The 25,291-nt window shown below is 41.4% G+C and overlaps 1 protein-coding gene across 1 annotated transcript; it reads left to right on the forward strand.

Moving 5' to 3' along the window:
- Positions 1-4,067: 4,067 nt before the first annotated feature.
- On the forward strand, positions 4,068-17,035 carry orc4 (origin recognition complex, subunit 4). Its single transcript, XM_071915256.2, has 14 exons — positions 4,068-4,147; positions 5,181-5,252; positions 5,667-5,743; positions 7,924-8,014; positions 9,443-9,515; positions 10,622-10,707; positions 10,796-10,844; positions 12,466-12,617; positions 13,378-13,551; positions 14,154-14,240; positions 14,392-14,500; positions 15,620-15,715; positions 16,044-16,111; positions 16,772-17,035. Exons 2-14 carry the CDS (start codon positions 5,196-5,198, stop codon positions 16,952-16,954), a joined length of 1,302 nt encoding a protein of 433 aa, XP_071771357.1. The 5' UTR covers positions 4,068-4,147; positions 5,181-5,195; the 3' UTR covers positions 16,955-17,035.
- The last annotated feature ends 8,256 nt before the right edge of the window (positions 17,036-25,291 follow it).

Raw genomic sequence — 25,291 nt, forward strand, 5'->3', positions numbered from 1 at the left:
TAGGCCCGCGTTGGCTTTCGAGCCAAGGGCCAGGCAAGGCCAGGGCCAGGCCGAGTTAGCACGGTTAGCTTAGCATGCTAACACTAAATAGCTAACAGCAGTGCAAACCGTTGCGTTGCAGAGAGCGAAGAGAGACGCTTTTCAGGCACTAACGCTTCTCGCTGTGCTAAATCACACCGTGAACACTCCTTTCTCACCCCCGGCATCCCCGCTCATGCGTATCGGTGTTAAAACGGTGGAATGAGCGAGCAACAGTGCGTTTCTGACCTTTACAAAAATAAGAATAAGAAGCCTACCCATTAGTTCACTGCCTCTGCTGGTTCTCCTACACTGGGATATTGGAGATGATGGAGAGCCGCACTGCGCATGCGCGGCAGGAGCAGCCAGATGGGAGAGGTGATGCATGTTTCCTCCAGAGCTCAGATACATGAGACCTGCATGTCAAAAGTTATGAATAAAATAATGAAAAATGGAGCACAATGAAATATTTTTGGTGGAATGACTCACACAGAGCTGGAGCCTACAGCAGTGGTTCCCAACCTGGGGTCCGGGGACCTCCAGGGGTCCTGAGGGGGTTCAGGGGGATCCCTCACAAAATGAGGAATGGTTTAATGTCACTGTTTCACTCACTACACTTTAGCACAATGGGACAGTGTCTTTAAATTTGGCCATTTTCATGCCAAAACAATTCCAAAAAATTACAAATATTCAGCATTTCCCCCAGATTTGTATTCCTTTCAAGCTGGAAAAGCCTCAGAAACAGCATTTGAACCAAGAATAATAATTAATAACAATAAAATCATATTCATGCATCAATAAACCCAAATCTACTCAGGTTAAGGGCTTCCCATGAATATCCACTGTTGAATTGATCCATTATAAATCAAAAATATAATCAAATAAACTGCAACACATCCATCATGTTGGTGGTAGGTGACTGACTGGCTGATATCTGATTTTATTTATTTTATTTTTTATTTAAAAAGGCGAATTTCATACCAGACTATATCGGTCTAACTAGTTGTTTTCATCCCATCTATAGTACAGACAGTTATGCAAATGTATACTTAAACATAACTGACCATAAAGTTCTGCTAGTTTGATGTTCCTTATAAAAAAATCTGTAAAATCTGGTATATATGGTAAGATCAAACAGCACATGCCAGGTAACCAGGTAAGTCCCAGTTAAACCAGGTAAGTCCCACTTAAACCAGGTAAGTCCCACTTAAACCAGGTAAGTCCCATTTAAACCAGGTAAGTCCCACTTAAATTAAAAATGTATTTTTCAAGGAGACCTGGTAGCAGCACAGGAAGATCCAGACAGACAGGGCAGCATGTAAAATATATATAAAAATACAATATAACAAATATAACAAAGTATGAAATATAATACAGTAGAAAGCAGTGAACAGAAGAGAGAGGAAGGACAGTGAAGAGAAAGAAAGAGAGAAATATGTATGTATATGCATGTGTTTTTATCTGATAATGTAATATTCAAAGGGGAAACATTCATCATACGTTCAGATATTACACTTTTGAAAACTCAACCTTCCTGTTAATGTAATAAAACCCAATGATGTCATAATAAACATGTTAACAGGAAAAAGTGATTGTGTTAATAGCAGGTAATCTGTATTGCATTAATGGGAAATTTATAACATCAACATGATTATTTCACTATTAGCTGCAAATTGTTCTGATGTTAGTGATTAATGGCGTTAATGGGAAGATATTACATTAACATTTGTAACATCTGTTGTCTCACCTCTACTCTCTCTGCTCTGGTTCACCAACACTTATGAAAAAGACTGATAGTAATCATATAATAACTTTTATATGATACAAATATGACAACAAAACTGCAAGTCCTTATGGCAATATTATAGGAACATTGTAGTGATACTGTAGGAGTTATAAAATACCAAAAAGTACCATAAGGTCATACATAAACTTACCATTGAGTACCATAGAAACACAAGTCCCTATAGGAATATTATAGTGATACCATAGGAGATAAAGTAGACATACTAATCCACAAATCACTATAGGAATATTATAGGAATACTAGAAAATACATTTACTGGAGCAAATGTGTGGGCTAGCTGAGAGCAGCTGAAAGTAAAAGAAAACCTAACATTTAAATGGTCGCTAGGGATTTACTGGGTGGTTGCTAGGGTGTTACTAAGTGGTTTCTATGGTAATTCTAGGTGGTTCCTAGGGTGTAGTTGGTTGCTAGGGTGTAATAAGTGGTTTCTATGGTAATTCTAGGTGGTTCCTAGGGTGTAGTTGGTTGCTAGGGTGTAATAAGTGGTTTCTATGGTAATTCTAGGTGGTTCCTAGGGTGTAGTTGGTTGCTAGGGTGTAATAAGTGGTTTCTATGGTAATTCTAGGTGGTTCCTAGGGTGTAGTTGGTTGCTAGGGTGTAATAAGTGGTTTCTATGGTAATTCTAGGTGGTTCCTAGGGTGTAGTTGGTTGCTAGGGTGTAATAAGTGGTTGCTATGGTGTTTCTAGGTGGTTCCAGTAGCAGTACTAGTAGCAGCAGTAGGAGGAGGAACATTACAGTGTTTTTTCCTCTGACTAGCTGGAAAAATCCTGATGAATAACCACCAGCAACTACTACTGAGCTGCTCTTGAGCAAGGCACTGAACCCCAGCTGCTGCTGCATGGAGCTCCCAGGTCAGACTGAATGTAAGGGTATAAATATGGAATATGAATATGAAACAGGGTGTTCACACTCAGCAAAACCTTTCCCTGAATAAATAAAGGTTGTAAAGCTTCCAATGGGAGTCCAGCCGTCTGAAGGAAAATGGATTAAAGAGCCTCAGAGCGCAGATGCTTGAGTTTTGTCTGAAGGTCAAACCTGAGTTCAGTTAATTCAGTGTAAAGGAGGCTTTGTGTTTTTAAAGGGGAAACACACAAACTGTATTTACACTTTCGATTTCATTTGATTTGTTTTACTTTCAAACCATTACAAAAACTCACAAGCTACTTTCACTATTTCACCAGCCAAACTGGATTTTTAGAAAATGAAAATCCTTCACAAGCGGCTGGTTTGATGTCCCTCTGATTTAAATCAGTGTTGAAACTCGAGATAACATGAAAGTCTAGTGCTGCATTTGACTTTTATCTGTGCAGTTAGTTAGACTTTCTGTCCAATCAGCTTCCACCGTGAGAGAATGATTTTGTTTTGTTCCTGCTGCTATCTACAGTATGAACACTGCTGTCACAGATCAATACCTTCACCCAGTCTTTCACTTCTATTCTATTCTACTTTACAGTCTGTGGTTCTAACGTGATTTAACAGTTAGAAAAGACATTTACCAATTGTTTCATCACATCCTGTATATTGGTTAATGCCTATTCTATTCTATTCTATTCTACAGTGACATCATATGGCCTAACGGTTTTTCTATTCTATTCTATTGTAACATGTGATATAGCTGCTATTCTATTATATTCTATTGTAACATGTGATATAGCTGCTATTCTATTCTATTCTATTGTAACATGTGATATAGCTGCTATTCTATTCTATTGTAACATGTAATATAACTGTTATTCTATTATATTCTATTGTAACATGTGATATAGCTGTTATTCTATTCTATTGTAACATATAATATAACTGTTATTCTATTCTATTCTATTATATTATATTGTAACATGTGATATAGCTGTTATTCTATTCTATTGTAACATATAATATAACTGTTATTCTATTCTATTCTATTCTATTATATTGTAACATGTGATGTAGCTGTTATTCTATTCTATTGTAACGTGATATAGGTGTTATTCTATTCTATTCTAACATGTGATGTAGCTGTTATTCTATTCTATTCTATTCTGTTGTAACATGTGATATAACTGTTCTACTCTATACTGTTCTATTCTATTCCATTCTTACTTGATTTTACAATTAGAACAGACATTTACAAATTGTTTCATCACATGCTGTTTATTGGTAAATGTCGATTCTATTCTATTCTATTCTATTCTATTCTGGTTCTGCCGCTCCAGCCAATCATGAAAGGAGTTGCAGTCTAATCCGGAAGTGGTTGTATGGGAAGGGAAGTGTCGTTGGTAGGATTCCCGCGAAGATTGAGACAGTTCAGCACTGTGTTAGATGATTATTGATTGAACCAGGTATGTCTGCATATTGATTTGTATTGATAGACTGTTAGACTAATGATACATACTGGATCTAATCTAGATGAACTGTCGTGTTGCTCCTGCAGCGCGCTGCTAGCTAGCCGCGATACGTGCCGTGCTCAAAAGTCTGAAGAGAACGTGGCACCAAACTACATTCATTAAATATGGCAGAGCAATGCCTCCTTGCTTATCGGCAAACATGTATACGTCCTAGGACACGACTTAAGACAATATCTGAACAATTAGGAGCCACTCTTCAATTCGGCATACATATCATCTACTAAGGCAGCATTTATTTTAATGAAATTTCAAGTTTTTAAGTGGTTCGCCGGTTATTCCAACAATCTTCTTTCACTAAAATAACGTTAACGTTACACCGCAGAGGGCGTTCGCAAAAAGCGTGAACCAGTTATTAAGATTAAATTGTATTGAGATAAGGGCTGATTGGTGTATTATCTGCATGCCGAATTGAAGAGTGGCGCATAACAATTCGTTAAAAGCCATAAATATTTTTACATAATGTATGTACGCTTGCCGATAAGCAAGACCATATTAAGTTGTCGCATTTTTTAATGGAGTTTGGCCTGAAGTGCTCTCCATGCAAGAGAACGGTCTGTATCGGGGCTAAGGGAGTAGTAGCCAGTAAAGCTAGCTATTCTAGGTGAGTCCAGACTTTTGAAGGACTCCTGGATAGATAAACACACGACCAAGAACCCTGTTCCTGAAGGTTTTACTGCTGCATGATTTAACACAGAACTGCACCGCTGCTGATGCTGGAGGAGATTAGGTAACAGCGGGGAGAGTAAAACTAGGCTCAAAATAACCATACTTACACATTCTCTCATTCTCTGCTGTTGAATGTAATAATAATTATCAAACTGAACTTTTCCCTAATTTCCCGGAGACTCCCTGGAATCCCCTCAGTGACCCCCGGAGGGCCCTGGACCGCACTTTGGGAACCACTGAGCTGACCTGTCTAATCTGTTTTGACAAACTGACGACATGCTCTGTCTGTGTTGCTGTCTAGCTTCCCATCATCATCATGAGTAAGAGGAAGGTGGAAGACACTTCTCTGCCTATAGGAGAATGCATCTCACAGGTTTGAATTATTCTCTACTAACTTCCTTAATATTTAGTTACTAGTTTAGTACTTATGATCATTCATGCCACTCATGACTATGCTAATAACCTGTATTGTTGCAAGATATGTCAGTGTAGCTTCTTTGTAATTAGGCCATGCAACAGTTGAAGAGTTTCTCTCCAAAATGAAATATCCACCTTTTAAGAGAAGTGACACAAACGCTCACAACATGATTGCTGATATTAAGTAAAACTCACTTTTAGCTATTTTAACACCTTCTCCTACCAACTATTAACGTTTTGCAAGATAGAATCTCCTGTGTTTTTGTACTATCTGGTGCTGAATTTCAGGTGACTTTTAAAAAAATGGATATATCCCGTTAGAGTTTTGGACTGAAACTCTCAGCTGAGTTAGTTTGTTTTCCGTCTCCAGGTTCAGAGGATTTTGCGGGAGCGGCTTTGCCACCAGCAGCTGCCGGACAGAGCGGAGGGAGTGGAGGCTCAGCACAAGTACGTTTATTTTACTGATGTTGGTCAGAGAGTCCAAGATCATTTCACTTTTCACTTTTCACGTGTTTTGAAGTGATTCTTACTCTTTTGACTCTAAATCTGCTGCTGCTGTCCCTTGGGACTTCTGTGGATAAATAATGGCTTTATATATAAAATTTAAAAAAAGTAGTATTGTTTAACTTCAGTGCTTCATACAGGCTTTTTACATGTGTGTCCCTGTCTTGTTATGGACTGCGTTTTGATGCCGAAGAATTTGATTTCATTTGAATCAAGAGTCATGTAAGATCTAGGACATTTCCAGTCTTAGTTGATGACAGTGTTGCCATAAAAATCTAAAAATAAGAATAAAACAATAATAAAATGCTTGTACCACATGTGCTCAATAATAACTTGATCTTTAGAGTATTTTTAAGCAAAGTTACAAGGGCTGTAAAGGAAAAAATTTGAAAAAAAAGCACATTACTAATCATCTCAAGCTTCCTACACAGATATAGAAAGTCTGTAAATGTATGGAAAAGGAATTTGGTGATTTCCGGCTCTTGATAAGTTTAGAAATTACACAAAACTTTAGGAAAATAATAGGAACATATTGTACTGTCATGATGTACACGTGTTCTGTGATTTTTGACTCTAAATCTGATTTCCCCGAGTCAGTCGGGGAAAGATGACTGTCGGCATAAATTATACAAAAATACACCAAAATCTTTATATCAGAAATGAACATTTGGAGAAAAAGTGTGTAGTTTGGAACTGCAGGAGCGTTTTCATGTGATGAAGGAAGACTGAAGCTCTCAGTGAGTTTGACCCAGTTCAGACTCTGCTGAAGAACTCTGTCCCAGTTTGGAGGCTGGAGAAGCTCCAGTTCCCCGCTGACTCTAGCAGAGGAGCATCATGGGTATTGTAGTCACTAAGGACAAAGCTGAAAATAGCCCCAAACAACAGCCACATTAATGACACGTTCACATCAGAGGTGTGACCAAGTGAACTTTGCTCGAGTCCCAAGTCAGTCTCAAGTCCTGAGGCACAAGTCCAAGTCATTAATGTCAAGTCTCAAGTCTAAATGTAGAACAGCAAGTCAAGTCAGATCAAATCAAGAGTCCAGTATCAATTTAATATCTTAAAGAAAACTAAATATCTAGGACTTTTCAATGCAATATGGTTTTAATAGGATAAAAACTTGGTAAGAGCATCATGAGTTTGATTTCTATAATCAGTTTCAACTTCAATAAATTCAATCATTCCATACAAATTCAGAAAACAGAATTTAAATTCAGTCGTCCGCTGGAACAAATCTCATCACTTTCAATCTAAGTCATTTACACAAACACAAGATCTCAAGTCAAGACTTTAGAAACCTTTTCAAGTCATCAAAGTACAAGTCAGAGTCAAGTCCCAAGTCACCAGAACCCAAGTCAAGTCAAGTCTCAAGTCTTCTCTTCATGCATCAAGTCAAGTCTCAAGATGTTGAAACTGTGACTCGAGTCCAAGTCATGTGACTCGAGTCCTCACCTCTGGTTTACACGAACTGCAGACCAAGATAATAAAAATGTAAATAAAAAATAAAAATTCTCAGTTGTGTTCACACACAGGGCCGGGTGATATGGTTTAAATCAATATCATGATAATCATAAAGATATTTTTCGATATCTATAATATATATCACAGTACTCAGTAGTCTCACGTATGCAAAATCACGTTAAATAATCAAATTAATGTTCATCCCATTGAACTGAATGGTAATGTTTGGTGTGACGTCAAACGAAACCGAAATTTTCAAATAATATTCCCAACATATCTCATTTTATTATTATCATTTTTAAATAAAATGTGTTTGTCAGTTCAGACAGCAGAATTGTGTGTCATGATTTCCCCAAATCACCATATCATCACATCAAAGACGATAAATGATAATATTGAATTATCGCCCAGCTCTAATTCACACTAATTCAACCAAAAGCGAGTAATATCTGCTGTAGTTTGTTTACGGTTGATTTTAAATTCATAAATAAAAATGATTTGGGATTTTTCCAGTAAGTTAAACACACGAATGCTTCCAAGCTGCAGCGAGGAGGAGATCCGATTCTTCCGCTTCTTCTGAAATGCCGTAAAACGTGCTTTTCTGGCCGAGAAGAGCATTATGGGTATTGTAGTAAAAACAAAACGGACCTGTGTGTTTTCAGACACCTGCTGGAGCTGCTGAGGCGGACGGCGGTTCACGGAGAGAGCAACTCGGTGCTGATCGTCGGTCCGAGAGGAGCCGGGAAAACAACGGTGCAGTAAACACACCGCTAGAGGGGGATTATGGGTAAAATTTGAACGGTACGATTCGATACCTGATCTGAGGTTCAGGATACGATGTGATCAATAAAAGTTCAGTGACAACAAAGTCTGACTGAGCAGAATTCTGTTTATTTCTGAGACTCAGATCTTTCCTGCGATGCCATTGGCTGCTAGAATGTAAACAACAATTTAAAAATGTCATTACAAAGTGACAATAATAATAATAATAATAATAATTCATGTTCCTGACAGCAGAATAACATGGAGCTGATATCACCATTCATGTTCCTGACACACCATACAGACTGACATGTTTTCTATTGAGATATGTTGAATTTTGATATTTCGTCCCGTCACTGCCTGTGTTTTTGTTTTCTAGTTGTATCTGTTTATCTCTTGTATTATCCTTTTATTCCTATTTTTCTTTCCTTCTTTCTTTCTCTTTTCCCTCATTTCTTTGTTTCTAACTGTTTTTTGGTCTTTCTTTTTTGTCTCTTTTTGTCTTTCTTTGTTTCTGTCTTTCTTTCTGTCTTTGTTTCTTTCTGTCTTTGTTTCTTTCTGTCTTTCTTTCTGTCTGTCTTTCTTTCTGTCTGTCTTTCTGTCTTTCTGTCTTTCTTTCTGTCTTTGTTTCTTTCTGTCTTTGTTTCTTTCTGTCTTTCTTTCTGTCTGTCTTTCTTTCTGTCTTTGTTTCTTTCTGTCTTTGTTTCTTTCTGTCTTTCTTTCTGTCTGTCTTTCTTTCTGTCTGTCTTTCTGTCTTTCTTTCTTTCTGTCTTTCTTTCTTTCTTTCTTTCTTTCTTTCTTTCTTTCTGTCTGTCTTTCTGTCTTTCTTTCTGTCTTTCTTTCTTTCTTTCTGTCTTTCTTTCTGTCTTTCTTTCTTTCTGTCTTTCTTTCTTTCTGTCTTTCTTTCTGTCTTTCTTTCTTTCTGTCTTTCTTTCTGTCTGTCTGTCTTTCTTTCTGTCTGTCTTTCTGTCTGTCTTTCTTTCTGTCTTTCTTTCTGTCTGTCTGTCTTTCTGTCTGTCTGTCTTTCTTTCTGTCTTTCTTTCTTTCTGTCTTTCTTTCTGTCTGTCTTTCTGTCTGTCTTTCTTTCTGTCTGTCTTTCTTTCTTTCTTTCTTTTTGTCTTTCTGTCTTTCTTTCTTTCTGTCTTTCTTTCTTTCTTTCTGTCTTTCTTTCTGTCTTTCTTTCTTTCTTTCTTTCTGTCTTTCCTTCCTTCCCATTTTTTATTTATTTGTATTCAACTCAGTTTGAATTCATTTAATAAAACTGACACAATATTCATTTAATCGTGGTACTTTTACATCACTGTCCCTTTGGGTTTTATTGCATGTGAAGCACTTTGTAAACATTGTTTTTAGAAAAGTGCTATACAAATAAAGTTATTATGATTATGATGAGTAATGTTTCTGTTTCCTGTGCTGCAGCTGCTGAGCTGTGTGTTGAGAGAGCTGGAGGAGGCGGACCTGCAGAAGAACCTGCTGCAGGTCTATCTGAACGGTGGGATCTCCGACACACACTCACACACTTTGATTATTCTGATGATTTTCCTGCCAGTTTAAAGCCACATCCGGAGATTTTCTACACCAGCGGCTCCAGGTGGCAGCGAGAGCTCACTGTTTGAAATGAAAGGACTTCAATACCCAGAAATCCTGAGATCCTGCTCATGTTCACCGACCCGTGTGAAGTGTGAAGCCCTCTTCAGTTTCTATGGGCAAAACAACAAAAACAACATTTTCTGTGGTTGTTTATTTCTGTTCTAATAATTGATGTGAAATGTATTTGGTGTTGTTAATCGCCCAGAACCTTTTCACGTCTGTCAAACAACTGCAGGATCATAATAACTTAATTATCTGGAAGCCTCAACATGCTAACAGGTCATGTTGCATTTTGACACTTAAAGAAAAAAACATTTTAATGATCCTGCTGTTTTTTGACAGACGTGAAAAGGACAACAACAAATTATTTACACCGTATACATTTCACTTAAATTATTAGAACACAGAAAAAAACACAGAAAATGTTGATTTATCGTTTATCGTGGTGATTCTCAACCTTTTTCATATCATGGATCCTACTTTAGTCCACATTAGAGCCACATTAGAACCCCCATTTGATGAGATTTTGTCTCTCGGACCCAAATCTGAGAATATTTTTATTGTCAGATATGATTTTGTGCAGAATCCCATGACTGTCTGTATTGCAGGTAGAGAGATAACAGAGAAACTATGATCAGAACAGTCATTCTTCTACATTCTCTGATTGTGTTAACTTCTTGTAAATGTTTAACAATTCATCAATTTGCTGGGAACCCCCTGGAACCCCCTCAAGGACCCCTTGGTGGTCCCCGGACCCCACATTGAGAACCACTGGTTTAGCGTTTTGCTCTTTGCAGGCGTGGCCTTTCTGCCGCGTCATCGCCTTTCTTATCTGTACTGACAGCAGAGTTTAATCTGGACAAACAGGGAGAATCTGCAGCGTCTCTCACTTCCTGGTTTAAGTTGATTAGATGAATGGATTTTGACACGGACCTCCGGCCAATAATATTGCTGCTGACTATACAGCTGCAGTCGGGTGACTTAGTCTCGGACCCGGTCTCCCCGCAGGACTCCTGCAGACGGACGACAGGATCGCGCTGAGAGAAATCACGCGGCAGCTCCACCTGGAGAACGTCGTCGGGGACAAAGTGTTCGTACGTACTCTGAAGTTTTGACAGAGTCTTACTGAGAGTTTAGTTCGTTAATAACTCCATAAAGTGTCTGTTTTGTGATCGGTTGCAGGGCAGCTTTGCGGAGAACCTGGCCTTCCTTCTGGAGGCGTTGAAGAAAGGTACGGGTTTCTTACTTCGGGGTTTTCAGTCTCCATCCTGACTGAATTCAGCTTGATCAGACTTGGGATGCATGCAGCTCCTTAAAAAGTCTCTCTCTCCCTCCCTCTCTCTCTCCCTCTCTCTCCCTCGCTCTCTCTCTCTCCCCCCTCTCTCTCCCTCCCTCTCTCTCTCCCTCTCTCTCTCCCCCTCTCCCTCTCTCTCCCTCTCTCTCTCCCCTCTCCCTCTCTCTCCCTCCCTCTCTCTCTCTCTCCCTCTCTCCCCCTCTCCCTCTCTCTCCCTCTCTCTCTCTCTCCCTCTCTCTCCCTCGCTCTCTCTCTCTCCCCCCCTCTCCCCTCTCTCTGTCTCTCTCTCTCTCTCTCTCCCTCTCTCTCTCTCTCCCTCTCTCTCTCTCCCCCCTCTCCCCTCTCTCTGTCTCTCTCTCTCTCTCTCTCTCTCTCCCTCTCTCTTCCTCTCCCTCTCTCTCTCCCCCTCTCTCTGTCTCCCCCCCCCCTCTCTCTCTCTCCCTCTCTCTCTCTCTCCCTCTCTCTCTCTCCCCCCCTCCCTCCCTCTCCCTCCCTCTCTCTCTCTCTCCCTCTCTTCCTCTCCCTCTCTCTCTCTCTCTCCCTCGCTCTCTCTCTCTCTCTCTCCCCCCCTCCCTCTCTCTCCCTCTCTCCCCCTCTCTCTGTCCCCCCCCCCCCCCTCTCTCTCTCTCTCTCTCTCTCCATCCTGACTGAATTCAGCTCTGATCAGACGTGGGATGCATGCAGCTCCTTAAAAAGTGTTTTAAAGTTGAGTTCTCTGATTGAGTTCAAGGCCACAAAAGGTGTTAAATATGGTTAAATGTTGTGTTTGAGTGTTAAATACAGTTACAGGAATACTTTGCTTTACTTCTTTTCTAGTGACAGATCTCTCTCTCTTTTAGTTTTTCAGAGTTGTTCTTGTGGTGAACTGAGACTTTTCAAACCGCACTTAAAAAAGTCTTAAAACGTCTTAAATCTAACTTGCAGGGGCTCCTAGTTGCCGTGGATACCAGACTCACACCTTTAACTGATTGGACTGATTAAGCGCACGATATGTCAGCCAATCATGTCCCTCGAAACAGTTTTTGTTTGTTTGTTTTTTTGATTGGGAGGTTGGGAGTTGGCTTGGGCCGATATTCGATAATATTGAATATCACAATATTTCATGAATATTGTGATATTCATTATTATTGAATATCGGCCCAGAAATTTGATGTAATTTAGAAGAAAGTAAATAAAACTGGGAAAAACTTTACTTTCTTTTTCTTTCTCTTTTCCCTCATTTGTTTGTTTCTAATTTTTTTGTCTTTCTTTTTTTTCTTTCTTTCTGTCTTTCCTTCCTTCCTTCCTTCTGTCCTTCCTTCCTTCTTTCTCTTTCCTCTCTCCTGACCAAGAATCTAGGTTATTTGTGATATTTCACTGCTTTGTTTTTGTTTGTTTCTTATGAAATGAGATCAGTAAGTTTTAAGTCTCTTATTAATTCTCCTCCTTCTTGCCCCATTCCCCCACTCTCTCTCTCTCTCTCTCTCTCTCTCTCCCCCTCTCTCCCTCTCTCTCTCTCTCTCTCTCTCCCCCCCCTCTCTCTCTCTCTCTCTCTCTCCCCCCCCCCCCCCCCCCCCAGGTGACCGCAGCAGCAGTCGTCCCGTGTTGTTTGTCCTGGATGAGTTTGACCTGTTCTCTCACCATAAGAACCAGACTCTGCTGTACAACCTGCTGGACGTGTCCCAGTCGGCCCAGGCTCCGGTCGCCGTGGTCGGCCTGACCTGCAGACTGGTGAGCCTCCGCCGCCGCGTTCCCCCCCGCGTTCCCCCCGCTCCCGCCGCCGCGTTCCCCCCCGCTCCCGCCGCCGCGTTCCCCCCCGCGTTCCCCCCGCTCCCGCCGCCGCGTTCCCCCCCGCTCCCGCCGCCGCGTTCCCCCCCGCGTTCCCCCCGCTCCCGCCGCCGCGTTCCCCCCTGCTCCCGCCGCCGCGAAACACAACATCCCTCTGTCTAACGTAACCGTCCTGAACCTCAGTGTGACGAGCCGGTGTGAGGTCATCAGCTCACGCAGCGCTTCACACTGACGAAGCTGCAGACATGCTCAGGACGGGGTTTTGTGTTTTCCAGGTCTGGAAAAGTAAAAGAAATTAAAAAAAAACCAATGATTCATAAGCAGAAAGTTTTGGAAATGTGATGCTGCTGGTAGAATCACTGACCTTTCGAAGAAATGAGCCAAATAACAAAATTATGATTGAAAACTAAAAACTAAACTGATTAAATACAGCATGTCCCACATGGGAATTGTAGGAAGCCAAAATCAGACCTGGGACATTTTGTTTACTATAAAAAACTAAATCCATATTTATGTTTATGTTTATGTTTATTAAAGTTACAAATTTCCTTTTGCATCGGCTGCTGCTCTGGTCAAATCTGTTGAGTGCTTTTAACAAACGTGTTTTATAAAGTGATAAATCACATGAAAACAGATGAAAACAACAGAGAACAAACACAAATGTTCATTCTGATGTTTCCTGGTCGGTGGGTTTTCCCCGCAGGATGTCCTGGAGCTGCTGGAGAAGCGGGTTAAATCTCGGTTCTCGCACCGTCAGATCCACCTGCTGAGCGACCTGACGTTCCCTCGGTACCTGGACCGGGTCCGGACCCAGCTCAGCCTGCCGGAGGACTTCCCCGACGCCCGGTTCAGCCGGGACTGGAACACCGGCGTCCAGGTGAGCCGAGGAACCGAGAGATCCGGGTGAATCCTGAAAGTGGAGCTTAGGAGACTTCACATCCGGAGTTTAGTCTCTCATGCGAGTCACAGTGCTAAAAATATCGCTTTGTCAGAGGTGGGGACTCGAGTCACAGTTTAACATCTTGAGACTTGACTTGACTTGGGTTCTGGTGACTTGGGACTTGACTCTGACTTGTACTTTGATGACTTGAAAAGGTTTCTAAAGTCTTGACTTGAGATCTTGTGTTTGTGTAAATGACTTAGATTGAAAGTGATGAGATTTGTTCCAGCGGACGACTGAATTTAAATTCTGTTTTCTGAATTTGTATGGAATGATTGAATTTATTGAAGTTGAAACTGATTATAGAAATCAAACTCATGATGCTCTTACCAAGTTTTTATCCTATTAAAACCATATTGCATTGAAAAGTCCTAGATATTTAGTTTTCTTTAAGATATTAAATTGATACTGGACTCTTGATTTGTTCTGACTTGACTTGGTAATCTACAGTTAGACTTGAGACTTGACTTTAGACTTGTGCCTCCAGACTGGTCAGACCTGGCGGGATGCTGCTGGCTTCACTGTGTGTTTCTCCTCAGGCTCTGTGTGAGGACCGGTCGGTGGAAGAGGTTTTGCGACGACACTTCGGCTCCAGTAAAGACTTCCGCTCGCTGCAGCTGCTGCTGGTACCGAGTCGACGAGCCGCTTGTTTCTATCACACAGACACAAAGCTAACAGAAGAGAACGTTAACGTCACATTTCATGTCACATTTCATTTTTTTCCCCAGGTTTTTTTGAGGTTTATTTAATTGTGTTTCCTGTGTGTTCCTCCTGCAGATGCTGACGGTGAGCCGCGTCTCGGCAGCGAACCCTGCCGTCAGAGCTGCGGACCTGCAGGAGGCCAGCCGGCTCTGCTGCGCCGACTCCAAAGCCAACATCCTGCACGGTAAACTGAACGTGTCTGTAGTACAGACACGTGTCTGTACTACAGACACGTGTCTGTACTGAGCTGTCATGTAAAGAACGACAGAAAGCTGCAGCAGGAATCTCTTGGAGGACAAATGACACCAAAATCTGGTACAACAAAGACTGCAGATCCAGGCTGTTATAAGTGAAATGTCCCTTTAAGTTATCAATGAAGCGTCAGCTGTACGGTAAACTGTGACATCACTTAATGTGTGTAACTGTTAGATCAATAATCGACTCTACTGAGACGAGCTGATCCTCATGGAAAAGTAACGACAGTAATCCACAACAATGTTTAGATAGATATTAAAATACAAATATCATAGAAAGACTGTAAAGCCCTGTAGGAATGCTGCAGTACTCTAGAGGATATGAAAAAAAAAGTCTCAAGTCAAGTCCCAAGTCTAAATGTAGATTACCAAGTCAAGTCCAAGTCATTAATGTCAAGTCAAGTCTAAATGTAGAACAGCAAGTCAAGTCAGAACAAATCAAGAGTCCAGTATCAATTTAATATCTTAAAGAAAACTAAATATCTAGGACTTTTCAATGCAATATGGTTTTAATAGGATAAAAACCTGGTAAGAGCATCATGAGTTTGATTTCTATAATCAGTTTCAACTTCAATAAATTCAATCATTCCATACAAATTCAGAAAACAGAATTTAAATTCAGTCGTCCGCTGGAACAAATCTCATCACTTTCAATCTAAGTCATTTACACAAACACAAGATCTCAAGTCAAGACTTTAGAAACCTTTTCAAGTCATCAGAGTACAAGTCAGAGTCAAGTCCCAAGTCACCAGAACCCAAGTCAGAGTCGAGTCCCAAGTCACCAGAAGTCAAGTCAAGTCTTAAGTCTTCTCTTCATGCATCAAGTCGAGTCTCAAGCTGTTAAAACTGGGACTCGAGTCCAAGTCATGTGACTCGAGCTACCATTTCTAAAAAGTGACAGCTGGTATAAATGATGTGACTCTCTACAGACCAGGAGGTGAATTGGACTCTCTAGATGTTAAGAGAATAAAACGATGGACTTTCTTCCAGCTTGTCTCATATTTCTGGCGTTTTGGAACAGCAGAGTTAAGTTTCTTTTCTCTCTGCAGGTCTGTCCATCCTGGAGCTCTGCCTGATCATCGCCATGAAGCACCTGAACGACATCTACGACGGAGAGCCGTTCAACCTGCAGATGGTTCACAACGGTGCGGCCGACACTTCAGGAAGCTTTTATTTCAACACAGAAAATGAGAAAAACACTGAAATTATGCTGAACTAAAAATAGAAATGCAACAATTTTAAAGATCTGACTTGGTTACGCTTCATATCAGAAAAGTATTCAACTGAAAGAAACTCTGGGCAAAGTAGAAGCGCTCAGTAACAGTTTGTGCACAAAATGTGAGAGAAATAAGCTAAAATTATGGGATATTTTATTTTAAGTCAAAAATGGGACTAAAACTTTACATGTTGCATTTATATTTTTTTTCAATAGATACAGAATGAGTTGTAACATCTGATCTCGTTTCCCCTCAGAGTTTAAGAAGTTCCTGCAGAGGAAATCTCACTCCATCTACAACTTTGACCAGCCGGTCGTCATGAAGGTCGGAGTTCATTTACTGACTTAAACTGACTTTTCCAGTTTGTTATATTATGTTTTCCTTTCTAATTTGATGTATTGTACATAATTATATAATTTTGATGCCAAAATGAAATATTCATCAATTGAGAAAAGTGATTTATATCACTGCAATAAAACACATTCGGGGACTTTTTAATAGAATATAAAAAAGTAGCCTTCCAGTTAGAGAAACAGGTTTGTAACCAGCAGGTTTGCATTAAACTGGTTTTACTGGAACCAGTAAATCCCAGTGTGAGTGTGAAGCAGAGGAGAAATGAAGCTTTTTAAATGAGAAATAACTTTTTTTTTTTTTCACCTTTTTGCTGATGTTGCTGGACTTCGTGTTCACCTGAGATTTGTTGATTTCTAGAAATTTTTCAAAAATCTAAATGAACAGAGCGTCTCTTTATGGTACACAGCAGATTTCAGTTGATGACTCATTCTGCACTCGGGGGGGCGGAGCCAAACATTTCATCCAATCAAATTTTGATAACCGTTGGAACTGGAACGCTTCACCTGAAACTCTTTTCCCAGACGGAGCGACGGAGGCGGAGAATATTCCTCCACAACCACCTCCTCCATATCTCATTAATATTCAAATAAGCCCCTCCCACTGACCCCCTCCCCCCCCCCCCCCTCCCAGGCCTTCGAGCACCTGCAGCAGCTGGAGCTGGTCCGGCCGGTCGACGGCTCCGCAGCCAAAACCCAGAGGGAGTACCAGCTGATGAGGCTGATGCTGGACCACAGCCAGGTCATGGAGGCCCTGCAGAAATACCCACAATGCCCCACCGACGTCAAGCAGTGGGCCATGTCGGCGTTCGGCTAAGCTGTTTTTATTGAAGATCCCAGCGATGTATATAAGGAATTATTTTTTCTTTTGTATTTTTTCACAAATGTACTTTTTCCAATAAACTATGAATGTAAACAAGTGAAAAATCCCTTGAAAGTATTTGATTTTTTAGAATTAGAGTAGAGCACCCAATTTCATTCATCTTAATCTCTGACCCTCTTAAAATGAAAGATTTCACCAGGATTTATTGACATAATTAGTAAAAATATGAAGCCTGTACGTTTAATTTTACTAATGTCATGTCTTATCCCAAAACCAATTCTCAATGCCGATTATGAGTCTTGAATTTCACATTAAAAGTCACTGAATTGGTGTTAGAACCCATTCTGCCCTTTGCTTTCTACTCTGTTTGGTGCTGCTGAACGCTGCCATCTACTGGTGGATTTAACACTCAGCATTACCTTGTACAGAAGTATGCAGAGGTGTGACCAAGTCAGCTTTGTCCCAAGTCTAAATGTAGATTACCAAGTCAAGTCCAAGTCAAGTCCATGTCATTAAAGTCAAGTCTAAATGTAGAACAGCAAGTCAAGTCAGAACAAATCAAGAGTCCAGTATCAGTTTAATATCTTAAAGAAAACTAAATATCTAGGACTTTTCAATGCAATATGGTTTTAATAGGATAAAAACTTGGTAAGAGCATCATGAGTTTGATTTCTAGAATCAGTTTCAACTTCAATAAATTCAATCATTCCATACAAATTCAGAAAACAGAATTTCAATTCAGTCGTCCGCTGGAACAAATCTCATCACTTTCAATCTAAGTCATTTACACAAACACAAGATCTCAAGTCAAGACTTTAGAAACCTTTTCAAGTCATCAAAGTACAAGTCAGAGTCAAGTCCCAAGTCACCAGAACCCAAGTCAAGTCCAGTCTCAAGTCTTCTCTTCATGCATCAAGTCAAGTCTCAAGCTGTTAAAACTGTGATTTGAGTCCAAGTCATGTGACTCGAGTCCCCACCTCTGCTTGTAACTCAAACTTTGTCCAATGCTAAAGTCTACTGAGTTCCAGCTGATTCTCATAATTGTGTGAAAAGCAGTCAGTAGATATTCAGTGTCTGAGTTCAGGCTCTTTGGTTTAGGGTTACATAATTCGTAGAAATGCAGCAAATAGATGAGTGACACTTTATTCAGCATCTACTTCAATGCTTATTTAAGGTACCAACCACAAAAGCTGCTCTTTATCAGACTGACTTATCTTTTGTTGCATTAAATAAACATCGGAGGAAGCCTATCAGCCTTTATCGCTTTTAAAAATTTCCGGCAAATGCCTGCTTTTTCACAATAACAACCTAAAAGCCAGTTTCAGAGGAAATTCCTCTTTAAAGTGGTCTTATCTGCGATGAAAGAGGCCAAATCTGTCTGTTCTGCTCGCAGTGCAGTAAGTGACTGTTTCAGGGACACACAGCAAAATCATATTTACCAAAACACAGATCTGATTAAACCGTTTCTTGTGCTGTTTTTGGATGAAGAGCGATGAAACCTACAGCAGCCTGGATGCTTAGAGGGAAGGGGAACCGGTACATGGGAAATAAAACTGCAAAATGAAACGTCTCTCTGTCTAAAAACTGAAATTAAAATCTTCAATAAGGAGTCAGAAAACACAGGGAAGACGAGCTCAGCTGTAAGGTTGACGGATGTTTTCTTGGCGTCTCGTATCTTTGTTGTTCATGTGTCCAAATGAAGAGTTTCCTTCCAATATGAGATATCTACTGACTGAAAAAAGAGAGATCTACTCTTGCAAAATGATTGAAGCAGGTTGTGGTACTTTTTAAAGGATAGCAGGTAACGTAAGTCTTTGGTGTCTTTGGAGAAATTGGTGACATTTTTACCTGGATCCTCTAGATTTTAAGGATACTGAATGATGAACTTTGGGTAATATTTGTTTTCATAAATGGATTTACAGCATTTTGGATTGAAAGGTTTGGGCGAATACAATTTCAATGCATCTCGTGTGCATTTCCACTGAGATCCGCTGCGTTTTCGCTCTACTTGCGTACAGTCTGATCAGGAAGGATGCGGGTTACCTCCGGGTGTGAAGCGATCCGCCATCTCTAGAGGGACGACGCATTCAGTTGAGGTTCAATAAAAGAAAACATCGGCATTCACAATCTAAAAACACATTTATTTACATCACGTGGATCACTTCAGCTGATAAAAACCATGGCCGGCTGGTATTAGCCGAGCGTCTCCGAGCCGCAGCGCTGATCAGGGATCGGTTTTGTCCTCCAGGTGATCGTGAGTCCAGGGTTCCTGCACTTTTTCCCACGATGATAATGTGATTCTTTATTGATCCCTGTTGGGGAATTCTCTTTTCTCTTGCCTTCTGGGACTTTTTAAATCATTATTTAACATCTGGAATGGCTTTTCTCGTACTTTAAACAGGGTTCTTACACATTTTCCATCTTGAAATTCCCGCCCTTAGTTTCTTGAATCAATTTCACCATTTTTGTTCGTGTTCAATATGATATATGCTGATGGTAGCAGGGTCAGCGAGGCCATATCACCCTAAAGCTGAAGATTACTCTTCACAGCAACAAACATCACATGTGAAATGACAGCTACATAACATGTGCAGTCACATGTGTATCGGGGTTAAAAAAAACCCAATACTTTTCCAGTATTTTTTTGACATTTTTACACAATTCACAAACGTTTCATGACTGGGAAAAAGCGGAACCCTGTGAGTGACATCACCTCTCGGCAGATCCCGGATCAGCGCTGCGACTCCGAGCGCCTTGAGAAATGTGGGGTCAAAAATGCTCGTAGTGTTTTTGCGTTGCAATTTCAGCCTCGGCAACCCGACCATCTTGTGAGTTTGATCACAGCGGCTGACAAGACAGTCTTGGTGGTGAGGTCAGTGTTTCCTCTACAATTCTTGGCATCGGCGGGAAAAAGTAGGAGATCGAGACGCTGGAATCCATGTTTACTCTCAGACCCATTCCAAATATCGAAAAAGAAAGTATCGCATTGGAGTAAAACCATTCCAAATATCAGCTCCAATACCTGGGGGTGTTTATATTATGTTATACGGAATAACTCTAATTGTCCGAAACTCTAAAAGGAGCTTGGAGGAACCTTTGGGGGTTCTTCAAACTGCAACCGTCAGGGGACCCAAGAAGGCTCCCTGCGGAACACCTTTACAGGGCTAAACCTTCTTCACAGCATTCTTTAGGGATAGGGATTATTTCTGATGAGGAACACTTAAGTGATCCCTTAGTTCCCTTTGGATTTTAGTGTTTTTAGCATGTTCATTACCTGTTTTAGTTCCTTTTTTGTACGGGGAAGGACAGTTTTTGCGCAGCGGGGCGGGGAGTAAAATCAAAAGTATCAACGAATGTAGAGGAAACACTGAAGTTCGACACGCACTTATAAAGACTCAGCTCTGAGAGTATATAGTGATACAGGTATTTATGTTCTCATGTCTGTACAGATCCTAGACTGCTTAAGTAGTGGGGCAACAGGACACAATGTTTCACTGGTAGTTATATGCACAGCAATGTGAGGTGCTGGGCTGGGGACGCCACGGCAGAAAAGTGTAAAGCCTGCACACTAAGAAACCCATTCATACGCCTTTAATTCACAATGTTTTGATTCAACGTTTAGATCACAGTCAGGTCAAAATAAGCCTACGATTATGGCTACAATGATCTTGATTATTCTGCTAAACACTGTGATCGCAATTCTTTTGAGGATTTGAGTGATTTTACTGCACTTTTGGCATCTTATATCAACATCAAAAGTATTTTCAAGCGCAGCGGCTGTTCTTAGTCGCATGAAATGTTTCAAAATAACAGCTCAGTTGGCTAAGGTGCGTGCCATGCAGCAGCAACTTCCCGGGTTCAAATCCGGCCTGGGACGTTCGTTGACTATCAAATAAAGGCGAAAATATGTGATATTTTTCATTCATTCCATAAGGGAGAAATTCTCAGCCAACCATCGTGGTATTCTGGTATTAGTTCAGTACTTTGCTCAAGGATACTTGAGGTCAGGTAATGGTATAACCGTCCTGCCACCCAAACTGTGGATATTAAAATTGCAATATATGATGATACAGCCCTAGATGGAAGTCTAATAGATAAGAGGTGTATGAATGGAGGTCGGAGCGTGTCAGTTTTACTCTTCTCTACAGCGACAGGGCACAATCACACGAAACCAGCCAAACGCAAAGCCCTCTAGAAGTTACACAGGGCCGGGCTCAAGTCATCAAAGTACACACAATACTGGATTCCAGGAGTTTGAAGAACATTCATTCTCGGTCATTTGTCCATAGACTGAATAGAAAGAAGCACGTTACAGTTTGTTTTTTTCTTTTGAATCAATGAAAGTATTTCCTGAATTGAAACTGAATACCCCCCCACCCCCCCCCCCCCCGTCCCGCCCAAACACCAACTGACTCTTCCAACTTTATTCTGAGTTGGCACCTGACCTCTGATCCCCATAACCTCAGGCCTGTAAATTAAAAAATAAATACAATATTATCAATATGCAAGGTCACGGTAAAAAAAAAAAAAAAAAAAAAAAAAAAAAATGAAAATGCTACAAGTTATTTGTGTATGTATATTGAAAGTCACTCCTGCAGTTGGTCCTACAGAGGTGTAGGGTAGTTTGCGGCACTGGTTGCATATAACTCGCTAGAACTTAGAAAAGCATAGTACTGAATCCCTGAATGGTATTTGTGATTTGGGTCGGTTTCCCAGGCACAGTTTAAACCCGAGCTTAACACTGAACGCGTCCCGCTGTCGGTCCGGTGGGAAACGACCACCGACCGAACGCTGGCACTTCTTCTTCTTCTGTGGCGGACGGGTTTGTCTACTCCACCGGCTCCACTTTGGCAGGTGACCGCCCGTCATCTGGAGGCTCTGGTGAGTGAATTCTGTGATTTACCAGCCACTATGGCCTGTGCACAAAAAAAAAAAACAGTCAAAGGATAATACTGGTGTTTTTAAAGTTTGTTTTCTCCCCTCAGAAGAAGCCGTTTTCTGCCGTTCGTTCTTGTCCGGTATGAAAAACAACTTTCACAGAGCGAGAGAATCCATCACAGCAAACACGAACTTTCTGTTTTCTCCTTATTTCATTGAGCTAAGTTCAGTGTTTTCATTGAGTCTTTTCACGTGAAATGGTTTAGTAGACAAAATTTTCTTTGTCATATTATACTATAAAGAAAATATGTATTGTAAAATTTGGGATTCAGTAGGATTTGAATGTTGAAATGTTCAAATAGTGCATGCTACATGACACAATCCAGTTAGTATGGATATTAGCCTCCTACCCAGCTAATAACCTAATTATTTCCAACCTCACCGCTGAGCTCAACAGTAGTGTAGCTGATACTAATCTCCGACGGGGCTAAACACCTGAATTTAAACTGTGTCCTGTGAAACCGTCCCAAAGCTTGAGGAGAGACTGCAGGTCTGCCGGCACCAGTGTTTAATGTCCCTCAGAGGAAATAAAGACTCAAAATGTCATCATTGCGTTCACAACAATGACAAATACATCCGTTTTGCCTGACATCTACAAGAGTAACCATTATGGACGCATAGAAATGGCACCAGGATGAAAGAGAGAGAGAGAGAGAGATGCCTTGTCTCCACTAGCCTACCTGCGGTTAGCTGTGTCATGGTTTGGTTTGTGTCTCCGCTAGCAGGACTAGCCAGCTGGACTTCAAAATTACAAAATTAGTGTCAGATGTATATCAAGTTTGGCCTGGTTCAAAAGACAGTGGAGGTGCTGGGTAACCAAATAGTTGTCCGGCGTAAGAATTGGGCGAAGTCTGCAAAGTTGTAGAGGCAGTGGGGATTGTTGACTAACTGTCTAGCTGTCTAGGGCTAGACCAGGACAGCTGATCCACCGGCTAACTAGTTGACCAGGGTTAGACCATGTTTGGCCTGGTTCTAAAGACAGTGGAGACGTTGGCTAACAAACTCGTCTTCCATGGTTAGCACCGGGTGAAGTGTCCAAGTTCTAGAGACGGTGGAGACGCTGACTAACAAACTAGTCGTCCAGGATTAGGGTTAGACCAGGTCAGAACAGGTTCTAAAGACAGTGGAGAAACTGGGGAACTAGTTGTCCAGGATTAGGGTTAGACCAGGTCAGAACAGGTTCTAAAGACAGGGGAGAAACTGGGGAACTAGTTGTCCAGGATTAGGGTTAGACCAGGTCAGAACAGGTTCTAAAGACAGCGGAGACACTGGGGAACTAGTTGTCCAGGATTAGGGTTAGACCAGGTCAGAACAGGTTCTAAAGACAGCGGAGACACTGGGGAACTAGTTGACCAAGGTTCAGGTCAAGCGGGGTTTGGCTTGGTTCTAGAGACGGAGGATACATTGACCAACTAACTAGTTGTGAAGGGTCAGAGTTAGATCAGGTTTGATCTGGTCCTAAAGACAGTGGACACGCTGGTTGTCTGAGGTTACTGTTGGACCAGGTCTGGCCCGGTTCTAACGACGGTGGAGATGCTGGATATCTCACTAGTTGGTTGTCCAGGATTAGGGTCAGACGGGGTTTGGCCTGGTTCAGAAGACAGTGGAGACGCTGGCTTTGAGCATGACAAAATGCTGCTAAACCCCGACCGGTGGAGACGAGGCAAGAAAGAGAGAGAGAGAGGAGGAGTAAGAATCAGCAAGAGAAGAGGTACTCGAGTCGGAGAGGGGGATGAGGACGAGGAGCGGGAGGAGGAGGAGGAGGCTGTGAGGAGGCGGCGGGTGGCAAAGTTTCCTGAGGCGTATCAGAAGAGAGAGCTGAAACTCTTGATCGTAATCCAAAAAGATGCGCGCAACCAAATCAAAACCAAGCTGGCTCAGCGAAATAAACATCCAGATTAGGGCTGGGTGCCGTCGGAGGTGTCGTCGGTAACGGTTCCAGTTCTGACGCTTCAGATCTGATCCCACTTCTAAAGCCAGCTGGGATACTGACATGAATCTTGAAGCGTTTCAATACCTTTTGATGCCTTGCGATCAATACTGACACCAAAAATCAATGCTGATATAAAACAGCGGTAGCAAAAGGTATCTGTTGGTGCCCAGCGCTAAACCAGGAGGATATAAATACATATACTGTATATCCAGATCTCATGGCCAAAAGTTATGCTCGTCATCAATAGACATTATTACTTTGTTGACAGTTGACACGGCAAACCAAAACAGAAAATCACTTTAAATGACAGAAATTCATCATGGGGGGGTATGCTGTTTTTTTTTTTTCCATTATCAAAAAGTAAATCTCCAAAACATAAAACTTAAAATCAAGTTAAAACAAGTTGAAACAAAACAGTTCTAAAAGTAAATTTCTTTTTCAGGTCAAAAAAAAAAAAAAAAAAAATCAAGGTGGAGCTAAACAGTACTAACAGTGAGATTAAGAACCGGGAGGACAAAGGCAGAAACACCGGCGTTTACTGTGTTTTACGGCCACGCGTTATCATCGAGGCCGAGCTGACTACATTACCCATGAGCGCCGCGGCTGACGGCGGAGCGCCCGGACGTCACGGAGAGCCGAGGTTGTAGATTCACAACGGAAACTGTGAGCTAGAAGTGTGGACAGGGAGAGCGACTGATTTAAACTGCGTCCATCTGAACTGAGGTATACCTGGTTGAAGGAGGTTTATGGTTTTTATCATCGTAATGCTTGAAAATGGACCCCCTCCCCCCTTCCCCTCCCCTCCCCCCCCCTTTTAAAATAAGCTTGATTACCAAGTGTGGGTCCATGATACACTATGTACAGCAGCATTACACTATAAACATTCAGAAGCCGTTGCTTATTGGCAGAACGATAGTCAGTCGTTTCTTCAAAAACGCACACGAGAAAACAGCAAATGTATCGAGAGCCGGCCGCTCCTTGTCTTTTATCTTTTCTTTTTTCTTTTTTTTTTACACTGAAATGCACTGAGAGTCGTGTGAAATTTTCTCTGCAAGGTCTTCTCTCTCTCCGTAGAAAACCGAGCAGAAGAGGTCGCCCTCCTGTGTGTGTGTGTGTGTGTGTGTGTGTGTGTGTGTGTATAAAAACAATACATGGTAAAAATGTTTTGTTTATTGAGTGTTTCTGTTGAGCGTCGTCGTCCCTGTTGCTCGGCAACGCGTTGGTTGTCGTAAAATATCCTGAATTGTTTTCCTCGATGAGAGAGTTGCAACCGTCGTGTTAAAATCCTCAGGCACACATATCAAAATGAGGTGGGTGTCAACTAATGCGGTGAGGCGGGCGCAGGGTGTTTCCTGAACGAGAGTAGCGGCCCGCACTAAAAAAACGAAACAAAACCAAAACGAAGAAAAACAAAAAGAAAAAAAAAAAAAACACTACGCCAACCAACCAGGGTCGGCCGT

Source organism: Centroberyx gerrardi, chromosome 21 (assembly GCF_048128805.1).
Source record: "Centroberyx gerrardi isolate f3 chromosome 21, fCenGer3.hap1.cur.20231027, whole genome shotgun sequence".
Lineage (NCBI taxonomy): Eukaryota > Metazoa > Chordata > Actinopteri > Beryciformes > Berycidae > Centroberyx > Centroberyx gerrardi.

Excerpts from the sequence above, each read along its gene's own strand:
- orc4 (XM_071915256.2), top strand. The coding sequence starts at position 5,196 with ATGAGTAAGAGGAAGGTGGAAGACACTTCTCTGCCTATAGGAGAATGC. Across the intron at positions 9,516-10,621 it reads GCTGCAGGTCTATCTGAACG|GACTCCTGCAGACGGACGAC; the intron begins GTGGGATCTCCG and ends GTCTCCCCGCAG. Across the intron at positions 14,241-14,391 it reads GCTCGCTGCAGCTGCTGCTG|ATGCTGACGGTGAGCCGCGT; the intron begins GTACCGAGTCGA and ends TTCCTCCTGCAG.